Source organism: Polypterus senegalus, chromosome 13 (assembly GCF_016835505.1).
Source record: "Polypterus senegalus isolate Bchr_013 chromosome 13, ASM1683550v1, whole genome shotgun sequence".
NCBI classification, from domain to species: domain Eukaryota; kingdom Metazoa; phylum Chordata; class Cladistia; order Polypteriformes; family Polypteridae; genus Polypterus; species Polypterus senegalus.
In genome coordinates, this window is record NC_053166.1 from 87,268,384 (window position 1) to 87,284,394 (window position 16,011).

The 16,011-nt window shown below is 37.2% G+C and overlaps 2 protein-coding genes across 2 annotated transcripts in view; one reads left to right on the forward strand and one right to left on the reverse strand.

Annotated features, from left to right (window-relative positions):
- The window catches only part of LOC120542664, a 45,045-nt gene extending 31,058 nt beyond the window's left edge, over positions 1–13,987 (reverse strand). Inside the window, exons 1-3 of the mRNA XM_039775267.1 lie at positions 13,917–13,987; positions 10,055–10,093; positions 6,118–6,408 (exon numbers count right to left, since the gene is read on the reverse strand). Of these exons, the coding sequence (XP_039631201.1) occupies positions 6,118–6,408; positions 10,055–10,093; positions 13,917–13,977 (391 nt within the window). The 5' untranslated portion in view covers positions 13,978–13,987. The remainder of the gene's footprint in view (positions 1–6,117; positions 6,409–10,054; positions 10,094–13,916) is intronic.
- Positions 13,988–15,532: 1,545 nt separating this feature from the next.
- The window catches only part of LOC120542813 (nitric oxide synthase interacting protein), a 31,225-nt gene continuing 30,746 nt past the window's right edge, over positions 15,533–16,011 (forward strand). Inside the window, exon 1 of the mRNA XM_039775488.1 lies at positions 15,533–15,809. The gene's annotated coding sequence lies outside the window, so the exon portion shown is untranslated. The remainder of the gene's footprint in view (positions 15,810–16,011) is intronic.

The window sequence follows — 16,011 nt, forward strand, 5'->3', positions numbered from 1 at the left end:
GTGTAAGTGGTTTGAGTCGCACCATTTAACAAAGTCCTTGATTAGCTTCCTATACTCCTCCTCCTGCCCACTCCAGAATTTTCAGTTATACTGACACTTAGTGTCAGTAAGGGTGATAATGAGGTACACTGACTGGGTGATGCAATGTAACCAAAAGACAGGAGAGACTAAACCTAGCATCAAAGCAAAATCATGAGACAGAATCAAGGCCATGAATGTTGCCAAGTACTCTAATTTATTAAGAAGAAAAATCAACCACCAAAACCCTAATCACAAAGAAGTATTTAGTCAAAAGTATTCTTTTAAAATGTGAAAACTGAACAAAGTGCTATGAAATGATTTTTTAAATTATCCACAGTCTTGGATAACCTGAAAATGCACAATGCTGACCTTTAAACTGCTATGACAGTGAATTCATGCACTGCACACACAAGCAGCCAGGAAGGAAACCATAAAAAAATTCCACACAAATAATATTGCCCAATCAAAACAAAATGGTGTCCCATAATAAACAAAATGAGAGGTGTAAAAATCAGCCAAGAGCAAATAATAAAAACTGAAACATATCCTTTATGTTAAAAAATAGAAATCACCAAAAATCCACACAAAATGCGTGAAGGAAAACCTCACTAAACATAAAACCAATGGGTAGTCTAACAAGGGTAAACACAATCATCCATATAAATTAATAAAGCATCATGACAGTGTGGCATAGTGGTTCAAATCCCCCCATGGTCACTGTCATCCGCCTCTGCTCCAATTGGGAAAAAAAAAGAAATGTAACCAATTGTATCTCAAATGCTGTAAGTCACTTTGGATAAAAGCCTTAGCCAAATAAATTAATGTAAATGTGACCATTGCAAAATTTCCACAGTGGTCCTCACACATGATAATTAAGGAGAGTGGCAGGCATCTTAGTAGCAGGAATCAGTACACAAGAATAGAGATTAATAACCAAATTTCATGAGGCAGCACTAAACTCAAAGTCAGAACTAGACTCAGCAGTAACCTTATTGCTTATCCATTGGGACTGCCATGAAGTCTTTCCCTTATTTACACAGAGTTGGAAGACCCAAAAACTGCAAGATAATCCTAAGTAAGATGGCCAACATGAAATCCTAATTCGTTTACGACACGCTCCGCATACCTAGGGGCATGTAGTGGCATAATAACCAAAAACACCAAAATGAAAGTAAATATCAAAAAGATACACAAAATGGCAAGGATTGCGATATTACTGAAACAACAGTACAATAATTTCTTTGAGGTATGGCTTGTCAAAAATGCAGCAAGGGATTTTGTAAATAACAGGAAACCATAGAAGGGAAGGGTTATGTTGAAGCACTTGCATTAACCTCTCTTCCTCTTACAGCACAAGAGTGGAGGAAGAGTATCCCAAATACTAGTAACATCCTTTCTGGGACCCCCCTGGTAGCCCTGCCCCTTCTGGCCCCAGATCTATATAAACAGTGTGACAGCTAGAAGTGGGTATTCACTCTTGGATCCATGGCAGCTGGAGCTGACACAAGCAGTGAAGTACAGATCCTTGAATAATACCTCGGGTTTCACTGCTATTACCTTTTTGGTGGCTTGTTTGTTTTTTTTTTTTTGTTGGGACCTCCTAAAGAGTAAAATGACGAGATAGAAATTACAAAACCAGAGAGACACCCAATGAATGGAAAACACTATGAAATATTAGCTAGCTGTAGATGACCATTTATGAAAACCCAGGCAGCTATGAGCAACCATTTTGGAAAAATACAAATAAAACAGCTGCTTAAATTCCTAACACTCTAAACTATTATCTTAGTTTACAATTTGAGTTTATTCAACACCATATCTCAGGAGACTCCTACAAACACAACAGGCTGTTAAACAGTGTACAGTAGTGAACCTGTTACAGAAAAGGTGTGGCGATGTCACACTTCATTGAAGAAGAGTGATAGTAGCATCTTGGGTGTGGCCGGAAGAAGCCCTGGAAAGGTCCACGCACCCCCTGGAGGTGGTGACAGGTTCCAAGAGGATTGAGTTCCCATGCTCATAATCTGTGGTCCGGCTGGAAACCAAGAGGGCTGCACTTTATCGGACCGGGGGAGAAACTGCCCTGATAATACTCTCTCCTCTGGTCCTTCCACAAACTGGATGTTCTGGCCGGGTAAGAATTCTGACCACCCGCCACAGGGGTTACAAAAATATTCTGATAGCTCAACACAGTGAATCACTTGTTTATTAGCTTTACGTCACTAGCTGTAAAACAAATAATGCATATAACTGCTGCTAGTACGCTTTACTAGTGGTGGAACCCTGAACTCTTCAGATTAGAAGGTATTTGTCCAGATCCACCTCTTTGAAAAGTCTGAGTAGGTTGCAGATCTTTATATTTAGAAAATTATAATTTCTGTGGGTATAGTACTATACCATTGTTTAAGTCTGTTTAATCCTGATACATTTTGGCTTCATGCACCTGATTCTGTGGAATTAGGCTATGACTCCAAATTGGATTAACAGTTTAAATAATATAAGGTAAGTGGATGGAAACAAAATCTTGTTTTTAAGATTTGACAGCAATGATACACATCATATACTGTATAAGAATTAGATGAAAAAATATCAGTCTAATAAGCAGTGGAATCACATGTTACATATGCTGAAAAAATGCAAATACAATACAAAACCTAACTGATATTTTATTTTTTCTGCCAAACTGTAGACATTAATGTTACTTTTGAGAAAGTTACCTAGTTTAAAAGGGTAGAATAAAAAATGAAAGAGAAGAATGAGAGAAAATATGGCAAAGACAAAAAAAAAAAACGCGGCACCTCCAGTTCAGGATATAAAAAAAAAAACAAAAAAAAACAGAAGTTATAAGCATTCTTAAACCCACTTAATCCAATTAAGGGTTATGGGGAGGAATGAAGATTAACCCATTAGCAAAGGGTTTCAGGGAATAACCAACGCTGGGCAGGGTTTCAGTCTATAGCAGACCCCATTCACAAAATACACTCGCATTCACAAAGAGCTGATTTTTACAGATGCCAATTAACTTAACCAGTACTTGGCAATCTGGAAGGAAAAACAGCATTTGCCTGAGGCAAACCTGTGCACACACAGGGAGAAACTGCAGACTCAGCACAGGCAATGTCTGGGCATGAGATTCTAACACAGGCTGCTAGATCTGTAGGGCAGCATTAAAATGTGCACTACTGTGCCACTTGCAAATGCCTTCTCTTTCATAAAGATATTGTATGTGTGGTTTTATTAATGTGAGTAAAAATGCTGAAATTCAAAAACAAAATGCCCTTGTTTCATTTAGTATGACTTCTATTGCCCTGGAATAGTATGGTAATTCATTACAATATTTAATTAAAACATAATATTACATAACAATGACCTTGATTGAGCAAGTACTTAGTTGTTTATTTATTTACTGAAAAACACATTAAATTCAATGTCCAAGTGAAAAATACATGTGGCCACTTAGATTGCATAACTGGTAATAAAATATTGAGCAGCAAAACTTCAAACTTCTAAGTTCCTCATAGCACTGAAACAGAGCTGTAGTGTCAGCTGTGTGACTTCTGACAATGAAATGCTTATTTCAAGTCCTGCCACAACTTCTTAATGGCATATAGGTATTAACTAAGCTATTTTAAAACTCTGCATTTCTTTTTCACAAGCCATTATGATGCAGATTACCTCATACCTCTTAAAGCATGAAATGACATGGCTACATTTTAGGTTCAGCTTATGGCAGAATGGCCTTACAATTTTCCTAATCAATCCCCTGATAAAGAACAGAATACACAGTTAATAGTGCAAATGTATGCAGTAAAGCATTCCCAAACTATGGCAACAGCATCCACATTCTTGATTACTGATATGAGATTCTCAGATATGACAGATATGAACAACCGTGTTAGATTTCTCCATATTGTGGACTATGGCCGGCCAGTCAGCCCGGCCAATACCCCCAGGCCACCAGGTGGAGCTCTCCCTGCAGCATGGAGGTGCCCCGAATGCCAGCAGGGAATCATGGACAGTGGAGTTTTCCTTTACAGCCCTGCTGGATACCTTGGGGGCCAACAGAGGATGCTGCAGGGAGGCCCAGAGACTTGTACGTGCCCTATAACCCGGAAGTACATCTTAGTCACAGCAACAGGAGGAATGACGTACTTCCGGGATGAAAAAAAGACTTTGGATCTGACCCGGAAGTGCTAGGAAGTCACATGGACTTAGGGTTTGGAAGCACTTCCGGGTCACGTACTATAAAGGATTGTAGGAAATCCCAGATGGCCAGCTGAGCTGGGTGGAAGGGTGACAACGCGTCTGGAAGTGGAGGATTATTGTATTGTGGATTATTATTGTTTATCGTATCAGTATGTGGAGGGGAGGGTGCTTTGTGCACTGCGTAGTCTAAATAAAAATTATATTTGGACTTTTACCTGGTGTCTGGCGTCAAGTCTGAGGGTTCAAGGGGACGACAGTGCCCCCTATCTGTCACAATATACAGAGGAGCACAACTATCTTAATTGGTGTCTTTCACACTAACATTAGCTATAGCACGATTGAGCAATTTATTCCTATTTGTTTTTTTAGGATTCTTTGTGACTTCATTGAAATTGCAGTGACTTGCCATTGAGGAGATTTTGATAGGAAGGTTATTTCCACAGAAAACTGACTACTGTCCAACATTTGTTCCATTTAGCCAATATGGATCTGACTTTGGTTGGGGAGATCACAGGTGCCTCGCAAACTGCTTTGTATCCCTGTCCATACTATCAGATATCAACCACATGTCTGGAGGTTTCCTGGAATTTCTTTTAATTGTTACAAGATACATCTGAAACCTGTGTGCTGACAATTTTACTCTAATGATAAGGGTCAAAGTTACTCTGATTTCTATTGGGTAATACTAAAAAAGTAAGCTTGGGTTTAGTAGTATTCACAATTGAATTAAAAAATTTTAATTTGACTTATTTCACTAAGGGTGTACGAATTTTGCACAACATGACATTGCATACCACACAAATAAAAGAAACAGAAAACATTTGTGCATGTTTATACAATCTTTTCTAATTAAAGCTACAACCCAAGATAAATTCAAGATGAAATAAAGTAATTCTGAAAAAATATTACAAATGCTAGAAGCAAGTATTTTTCATGACATTTTAAAACTTTACTCCAATTTTTATGCATAGTACCAAAACACAAGCAATAACCAATACCTTAATATAGATCACTTATTAGTGCAGAGAAGAGATGCTGGGTGTACTGGGAGCAGGATGTAAAGGATAGAGCTGCCAGGCAAGAGGAAAAGAGGAAGGCCTAAGAAAAGGTTTATGGATGAGGTGAGAGAGGACATGCGGGTGATGGATGTAACAGGGCAAGATGCAGAAGACAGGACCATATGGAAGAATATAAACTGCTGTAGCAACCCGTAACAGGAGCAGCCAAAAGAAGATGAAGAAGAAGATTGGTTCTTATATACTATCTCTTTTTTCTCAAATGAACCATCATTGCATTTTACTTTTATTCAAATTTGACTTACAAAGGGAACAATTTGGGATAGACGATAGACGAGACATAACATAGACATAACAAGCCTAGATCCACCTCATTAAAAAACACTTGAGTTTCTGTGAGGAAAGTCGGCCATTAACATACTTGATATTTCTCCTGCGTTGCACTTGATATTACTAGCATAATTGCTGGCATAGGTTCCAGTACACCGTTCAGCTTTGATAATTGAGGAATGGACAGGTGGATTTCTTAGGGAGGCTGACATTTATGAACACAGAGCTCTCTATGTAAATATAATGAAAGTATCAGAGGGGAATTTTCCAGGGCAACCAGAATAAGGGAAAACATAAGGTAAATACACAGGATGCTAACATGCTGTAGGCTCAACTGTCAGGGTGACAGTGTATTGAGACAATTAAGAAAAAAAAACTGTGGAAAGTTGCTGTGTGCTGTTTTATTGTAAAGTAGACAAGTGCTGTTGAATCTAATTGGAGTGCTAACTGGGACATGCTCCACTTATACTGTATGTAAAGAGTATATAATGTTGATAAGTGTGTGTGCATGGTCCCTCAAAGCTGGTGAAAATAAATGACTTACCCGCTTTGATATAAACTGTTTCACTCCATGTTGACGACAGTCCATTTTCCATTCTGTAGAAACAGTGATACATCTCCTCGTATGTTGCTGTGAGGCTAACTACAAAGTCAGCACTGGTTTGGTTTACATCCAAATGTTTTTCTGCAATATGCACAGTATAGTTTTTGTACAATAAAAACGTTACTGCTGTGTTATGGCTCTGGTTTGCACTGCACCTGATTGTAAGTTTGTCTCCAAGTGAAAAAGTGGACTGTGAAGAAAGAAGCTGGATGGAAGGTTTCAGAGCTGCACCTAAAAAGAAACACAATAAGTGTTTTGAGAATTTAAAAGTGGGGCAAATCAGCCAAATGTGTTAATTTAACAAAATGATTTACAAACTTTAATAAATTCGGTACTATTCAGTTTTTTTAGATGAATGTCTGTCATCATGAAGCTGTTAAAAAGGCACGTTTAGGAGTCACAACAGCAGTATATTAAAGATACTAGTTTTAAAAATAAGTCATCAGTGAAAAGACAGAAGAAGCAAAGGAAACAAAAAAAAGAACCTTCTGAGAAAATGTGAAAAAAATATATCTCTGAGAACAGTGGTCTAACTACCGCAAAAAATAATTAGGCACCCCCTTATGTCAAATTTAATTAAATTCAATTAAATCCATCAATGAGATACAGTATGTCAAGGATATAAGCATCATAAAAAGTCAATAATTATAATTAATCTTTATGGAGTTATAGAAATGTTAATATCACTAACATTTTCAAAATTGACCAAGTAGGCAAGCTTGTTAATCATAAAGCCTTGTGAAACAACAAACTGTGCAGTCACCCAGGACATCCCCTCCCCATGACCCTTAGTATAACTGCCCCTCCTGCACTGCCTATAGTTATGGCACCATCTGAGAATATAAATGCTGTCATACTGTCAGACATGTTATCAGTGTTAGTCACTCTAAATAAGGATCATTCCTCTAATGGTTGTATGCGGAGCCAATCCAAAGAATTTGCAGTTTTCAAATATCTTAACAGTCTTTTTTATCACACTCTACATTACCAACACTTAATTGCCCAGTGGTTATTAAAGAAAGTCCTCTGGTATTTTAGTAATATGTGCTCTGTAAGGTGGCACCAAGGGACAGTGGCACATGAGTGTAAATTAAATTGATTTCTAGATAAGCTCAAACAACACTTTCTAAATTATTCACATCAAAAAATTATAACACACTACAAAAATATAATTTACAATGAACTATCATTTATGCTGTACATGGGCCTGCAAATAATATATTATACAATTAATAAAAATTATCTTTGTGCCAAGTTTAGTGAGTTGACTCGGCCATATTCCAGTTTATTTGATACATTTAAGCTCTAAATTATTTTCTGCCTCTCATTTAACATTTTTCATACTTACCGTAGTTTATTGGCTTTGAATTACTGATCCTTTTGGTTTTTTTCATTTTTGGATTGTTCTTTGCTTGGCACTCTAGTGTCTTCATTGTTAATGTGTTTAGCTATTTTGCCTAAGCTGTTCTTTTAGTACATCTATAATTTTAAACTTTTAAATCACTTATTTATTTACTTTTTTTTTACATAATAAAACTACTCTATTTTATCTTTTTCCGTTTAATATACTGTTTTGTTCATTTGTAATTTAAAATTCATCTGTGTGTTCTTGATTTATGAATTTTTAAATTCTTAATTTTTTTTATCACTAGGGGGCTTTGGCCCCTGCTCGTTTCGCTCGCCCACTCCCCGAAAGGGCACACTATGCACCAGCCACATCGCGTCTCTGCCACTCACGTTATTAAGGGGGAGGGGGGTATCTGAACACATGCTAAGGAGATTCGGTATGATCAGCTGCTGTCTTTCTGCTGCTGCTACCGAGCTGCGTGTTCTTCTTGTTGCACTGCACGTCCATCATTTAAAAGCCTGTTCAGTAGCTATCCTTTTGTCTCATTGCCTTGCCTCACGGGACATCAAATTGTCTTCCGAGAACATCGCGTATTGTCTCCTTCAAAGCCTTCCAAGATTTTTTTTTTAATAATAGAGAGATTAAATAAATTAACAAAGGTATTGTCTTGTTGCTTTTTTGCGCTGGGTTAAGGTATTTTTCTATTGTTGTGCCCTTCCCATTTCAGATTAACTGTTAATGAAAAAATAAGGAAAAAATATAATAGTTATGCCAAAAAATTGAAATGAGCTTAATACTATGCCAACACTAGTAGTACTGAATATGTGTCCACTGTAGCTAATTACCATAATGGATAACTAAAGTAGAATAAATAAAGCTAAAATGAGGGAATGAAATAAAGGAAGCCACTTCAAAATATCCAGGAATTAATGATACTCCAAGTCTTTGACGCAGTCCTCTGCTACAAAAACATTCACTTGGAAGTTTTTCAGAAGGTAGATACTGAAGAATAAAAAGTGTTTCATTACATATTGGCAGTTGCACAGGATTTTTAAATATTGGAGCCATTAATAACATATTTCTAAAAGACCTAAGACAATGGACAGACTGCTCAAATGAAATATGTGCTATGAAGTAAAGAAAGTAGTGGTCCTCTGTTGACACCTCTCTGCCCATGCTGTGTGATGCTTCCATGCTGGAATAGGCTTTGAACCGTTCAACTTTGAACTGGATTAACTGGGGGTAAAAGATAAAAAAAATGGATAATAAGAGGAAGCCAGTTCAAGGTGTATGACAGCTACATGTGCTTCCCACAGAAAATCAAAATATATCCACTGCCACTGGAATACACTGTGCAGTGTTTTAAAAATATTGGTTGCAGGACATAAATACATGTATGTATGTATCTTTAAAACAGATTCTGCCCTTTTTTTGCTATGAAATCATTTTGAGAGTTTCTAATATTGTATCCTTTTCTCAGGTCGTTATGTGCTCTGGCGCTATGCTTTTTAACTACCAGAGTGTGAGTTGCTACCAAAGTGTGAATGTGGCTGTATAAATTTACATCAAAGAAAAAAGAAGTGCTGGGTGATTTTTGTGGGTTGTGGTGGTATATCAAGAAGCAGCTGTAAGACTATTTTGAGAATTAATCAATTTGAAATGTCTCTAATATAAAAAAAATACAAATTAAATGTAGAAGCTTTTTGAAGAACTGGCAAATTTAGACAATTTGTTGGGAAATTGAGAGTTATGAGTCAGGTGAGCATACCATTGCAGAACCTGTTCTCTCATTACTAGATGATAAATTAACATTACTGACATTTTCGTAACATTCAGAAGATGTACACCATGCTTATGTTGAATTTCAATTTTAAAATGTAAACTGCCATTATTAAACTAAAAGATGGTGAGAGAAGAGCTTGTGTCAGAACAGGAATTTTGGGATCTACACAACCACTTGCACACATATTGATACTGATGGAAAAAAAGAAAACAACATCTTCCAGAATGAAAAATGTATAGCCATAGCTTCCTACTTGAGTACAATAAGTTGTTGATTTGCAATACAGTGTATAGCGAGGCATTGGACCTTGTCATAAAAGTTTGTTAGGTGAAATTCTACCAAATGATATCCAAGTGGAGCAATATCTGATCCAATCACCTTTAGAAATACCTTGATTCAAAGTTTAAGTCACAGCAAGGCAAAGACAATACTTAGTCAGCTTGCTGTGCATTCCGTGATTCCTCACGTCACCAGAAGCTGGAGATAGCCATTAGTATGCTGCAGGTAGGCAAATCATGTGCGAGCACTGCCAGATACTATGGACTAAGCTACTCCACCATTTCAAATTTTAAATTTACAAATATAAAAGAGAAAATATATAAAGGAGGAAATGGCAACCAATCTACAGGTTTACTACCTTTTGCAATTTGACCATTCAGACTTTTGAAAATCATTGCCTAAATATTATTAGATAAGAATAACCATTTATGTAAGATAAGCATTTATAGTGAAGGAAAAAGATTTACCTGCTTCATTGAAGGTCAGGTTTTGTCCAATCAGAGCATCTGAAAAAAAGAATACTGTATATATAAAATGCAGTATTACAGATTTCCATACCTGGACACATTTACTATCCTAGTGCACCAGGCTGCTGTTTTTAAATTTTAAAAATGTATTTTATTTTAGAACATAAGTGACCTGGTAGTAAGGAGACATGCTTGACAAATACATTTATATACGGTATATACAGCAAAACTGCCAGTGATAAATTAACATTTAAAGAGTATATATGCAAACACTCTTGTGATACAAACACTTTACAGGGTTACTATAACATTGCAATGGAAAATTTATACTGTACAAAGTTAATTACCTAGAGTTAATAATATGATTTATTCTATATATACTGAAAGAAAAATAAATGCAATATTTTCTAGAGTTAGAAAACTAAAGCCATAGTAAGATAAAAACCACACCTTAACAGTGTACTTTGTATCTCATAATGCCTTAAATGCCACCAGATGCAAGGTAGAGAGTCACTGACATGCTGCAGGTAGGCATGTTATACTGTATACTGTTGTTGACAGACAAGCTACTCCATTACATCCTGAGTGCATGTAAGACTTCACTAGACTGGCAGGAAAGATGGCTGCCCAAGTTCTGGTCGCCCTCTATTCACATCAATAGAGCATGTTTAACACATTAAACTGGTCCATATGAGAGGTCATTTCAGACCTGCCATTCCCTACTAGACGTCTTTCCTCCTGACCTCAACTTCATAGAGCAAAGTCTGGAGATGTGGACTTCTGCCTGCCGATGGCTAGCAGCTTCTTCATGCCCTTATACAGGAATATGGTAACACCCCACAAATTCAGAAACTCATTGGATGTTTCAATAAGTGATTGCTGCAACAGCTAGTCACACTTTATACTCAAGATGTGCAAGATGACTGTTATTAATGTTCACAATTGTCATTATTTTCCTGTTTTTTTTGTGCAACTGCTTTGTGTTGTTATTATTCTCATTTCATTATCATTATTTAGGTAATAAAAAATGAAATTTCAGTCCGAGTGTTACACTTCTTTTTTCGATCTACACATATGTTGTATATACTATATATACTGTGTGTGTATGCATGTATGTACGTATATATATATATATATATATATATATATATATATATATATATATATATATATATGTACAGACACACAAACACACACACACACAAACATGCTACCTGTCAGTTTTCAAATTTATTTTAAAATCTTGTTGCTAATTTTTAAATCTTTACATGGGCTTGCTCCTGCCTATTTATCCAAATTGTGTGTTTTACACCAACCATCCAGAGTGCTTGGATCTTCTGGTCACTTGTCTCTTGTTGTCCCTCGTAACAAGTGTAAAACTAAGAGGGACAGGGCTTCTGCTGCTGCTGCCCCTCGCCTTTGGAACTCTTTACCTCATTACATAAAGGAGTCGTCTACAATTGAACTGTTCAAAACAAGATTAATTATTCATTTCTATTCACTTGCATTCCGTGACCTTCAGTAATACTGATGGTTTCCTCATTGTGATTATGTAACATTACTTCTATTAATTATTTATTTTATTTATGTTCATTTATTTTATTTCTATTTATGGTATTCATGTTAATTGTATGTTTTTTTTAAATTCTATTACTGTAAAGCACTTTGGCCACAGCATTCCTATGTTGTTTTAAATGTGCTATATCAATGAAGTTGACATTGACATTGACATATATATGACGCTAGAGGGCACTGCAGATCCTCAAACTTAGAATACAAATGTAGTCAAAAGGCTTCAAGAAAAGTGGTTTATTAAATCCATTACTTTATACAGATTTTAATCCTCCATAAACAGACTTCTCTCCATGATAAATCCTCTGTCTCTCCTCCAGGCAAGCTTTGTCCATCTCCTCCTGACTCGGCTCAGATGGATGAGGCTGGGTGGCTCCTTTTATCTTAGGACCCTGGAGTACTTCTGGTTTCAAATGACTACAGCCTGGCAGCACTTCTGGGTCAGGCGGAACCTCCTTCAAGGTGTGTACCTTTCTTATAGCTCCTTCTGGAGGCACTCACACACCCTGACAGGATTTTTTTCCAAGACTACATGTCCCAAGGTGCCCTGTGGGCGTATTAATGGGAGCTCTGCCTGATCAAGATCCATCCTGCTTGCCATTTACAATATACATAGATTACCTACAGCAATTCATTCAATTTATAACTGTAAGGAGGGTATCTCTCTCATATCTATAAAATAGAAAATGATAGTTTGCCCAGGAATAACGTGAAGAGAAGTCACAATAAATTAGAAGGGGCACATTTGTTGTAAACGTAAAACATAAAAGGGAGGGATAATCACAGGGTAACACAAAGTAAACAAGAAAATGTTAAAAAGATCCTTCTGTAGACGTTCTTTCTTCTGTCAGTCAGATGATATGGCTACCCTACATTCTTTAGACAGATCCCAACTCCCACAAATCACTCATATTCTTCCTCTCCTTCTTTCATTCTCACACTCTCCTTTCTAAATGGCTTTAAAGTCCTCTCTGTATCAGTCCAGGACAATGTTATATCTGCTTAAAGCACTGAAAAATACTAACAGCCTCCTTCCAGACCTCATCTTCTTTTATAGGTGTACTCTGAGGATTTCACTTCTAGACCTAAAGTTCTAGTAAATAGTGCTACCACCTTCTAGAAGTCCTGTTTTTAATGCAATGGCCTTTATTTTTACAGGTAAACTCTGCCCACCTCAGTGGGTTATTCTATCTAAATTTTTTATTTTTCCTTTACAAACACTAACCAGAATTAACCACACAACAAAATATTACTATAAATAGTAACTGCAGGGGAAGATAACATAAACACCCCAAACTCTCACAATAATGCAAATATGACTTATGAAAACTGACAAAAACATGCATTTACAGTACATGAAAAATAATATCCACCAAGGAGGGACACTACATTTAGAGAAAAAGCAAAGTCCTGTTGACTTTCTAGGATTTCCTATATGGTCTGGAACATCTGTCTTCTCAGTGAGATCGCTTGTTCACTTCTTCACAACCAAAGCATCATTTCTCATCTGAGTCTCTCTGTCTTTCTCTCACATACAACTTTGGCCTCTTACTTGTGGCACTCTGCCTTCACCCCAAATCTTCTTCCATCCTTCCAACTCTAGAGTCAAACAGCACTCTGTAATTAGGTGGCCTTAAACATTTCCTGGGTCACTTTGACAAAATACTGGACTTTCTGGTACTCCTGATTTTAGCACAGGGATACCAGGCTTCTAATGTAACTACACTTGAGAGTGTAGTTAATTTCTCATAAACAAGCAGGTCTATAACAGAACCTCGTCAATGTCCATTGTTTTTATAGGAATGCACAGCCTTACACCTTCCCACCTGGATTTGTTTATCCTTTTACAGCCAGGAGGTCTTGTAAAATGTTGCCAGTCGACATGGACTTTACTCTTTCAAGTAGAGGGTCAAGCTCTCCTTGTACCTACTCAACTGCCTACCCTCTATAGTCCTTGCTGAATATTAGACGTTTCCATCAGGTGCATGTCTCCTATCCTTGTTGCCCATCAATAACATCTCCAGAGAGTATGTGTGAGGGGCCATTATGGTAGTTCAACTACATTCTTCCTTGCCTGTGTGCTATTTCCTCTCTCCTTGATGTCTGTTCTTGTTCCATCCCAGTGGTGCCCTTGCCCGTGTAACCTTGTGCTGCATAGGTACATACAGTATACATATACATACTATATGCATACAAATACTTGTAAAGATACAAATTCACATATTTTCAATAAGAACATTGTATTTACATAACCTTAATTTTTTAACAATTTTGTAAAAGCATCACTTACATATTAGGAGCATCCAGCACATGAAGCCCATTGCTGCGTATTCAGTCACTAAAAAAGTCATAAGTTTCAAAATATGAGGCAGAGGCGAAGGAGGAGGAAAAAAAAGACGAGTGGACTATTTATAAATCATTAAGCAATAAGGAAGTGGAAACATTGCTTTTCTAGATTTCCTTTCAAGGTTTCCTTTTCATATCTATTGTGAGCAAGTGTTGATAGTGACATTTTCATTTTGTAGATATTAAAAATAATATTTGATTTATCCTTCCACGTTCTGTCCTTTTTTTACCTTAATTGGGACATAGGAATCCAAAGCTAATGCAGGCAGTTTGGGGCACTGAAACAGACTTTACCCTGGACAGACACTAGTTCATCATAGGCTCACCTACTCACTTTCTCTCATTCATACCAAATCACTATGGAGGTACCTCATGTCTCCTCATATCACCTTGTTTCTTAAACATCGATGGACTGTCATTTGAACTGGTAAACCCACAAGCCCCACAGCCGTTTTAATGTATGGTTAAAATGGACACTAGCCGGGGGCCCATGATGTTTCTGATGCCTATGCATGTTTCTGTTTTGCTGTCAAAACAGGGGCCCAAGCACCCTACTTTGCCTGGGGGCCTATGATGTTATTAAGACAGCCCTGCCGTCATCCAGAGAATGCACCTACTTCACACAGTACTTTTTCTGTAAATAAAAGTAAAATGTGTTTTACACAGAATATGATAAAATACTATTTGTATTTTTAAATCAATCAGTTAAGAAAATGAATACATTAAGGCTTTGGACTTCAAGTCCTGCTACTGACAATTTGTGACTACGAGCAAGTCACTTGTCCTGCCTGTGCTCCAATTGGAAAAACCAATTGCATCATAAATGTTGTAAGTCGCCTTGGATATAGGCATCAGCCAAATAAGGAAAGGTAAATGGAAATAAAACCCCACACAGTAACAAATGTAATCAAATAAGCACTTCAGTAAGAATACCACTACAAAAATGTTTTATGGAAGTTTATAGTTACTTAACTCGGTTGTTTAATGCGTCCTAAACACTATTATCCATCCATCCATTATCCAACCCGCTATATCCTAACTACAGGGTCACGGGGGTCTGCTGGAGCCAATCCCAGCCAACACAGGGCGCAAGGCAGGGAAACAAGCCCTGGGCAGGGCGCCAGCCCACCGCAGCTAAATACTATTATTTTATGTGCAATTCATTATTTTTCTTTTTACCGAATAATTTTAAGAACATATTAAGCACATGCCTCAGCACCTGGCATAAGGTCTTGTCTGCTCGTCACTGTTCAGTCTCTTCTGGTGAGGCACTTCTTAAAACTCATTGTAGTAAAAAGAAAAGAACTCCCCCAAAAGATACCCCAAGGTCAAAAAATTTGGGTTCCAAAGCGGTCACGTGTCTTTCCCTAACAAAGTGAATATTATGTGCAAAATTCTGTTGAGACTGGACCAAGTGTGTGGAATTGTACCCCCCCCAGCGCATTGACTTTATATAGTATATATATATATATATATATATATATATATATTTATCGAAGTTCATCCGGTCTCATTGTTTATTATAACGCTCGTGAACATTTTTACAAGTGTAAAATCTCAAACATGTCGACAGTTAGTGGCGACTTTTGAGGATTTGCCATTTGAGTGTTCTTGTTTCGTGCAAAAGCGGATCTTTGGTTCTCACTCAATCGTGGTGAAGTTGCGAATTCTAGGGTGGATGGAAATGCGTGTTTTGCGAGTCCGTGGTGAAATCCAGAGCAGAAAAGACGATCTCGGAACCTTAGAACAAGAGCAGTTGTTTCACATACGGAGCGGCTTTCTGCAGTGCATTCCCGTGTTTATAGTGATCTGATCGCGAGGCGGAAGACTAGGACAGGTAAGACGCTAACAAATTACTCTGTAAGAAATCGAGATAAGCATTTATTGACTTCACTTCAAACACTGTTCGTTAAGGATACTGGTGTCTTTTTTTTTTTTTTTAGTGTAGCCTTAATTTTAGATTTCAAAGTCGTAAACGTTTTCGTCGTACTTTTAAACCAACATTAAATCTTTCGACCCTTGACTTTAAAATCCTTGTT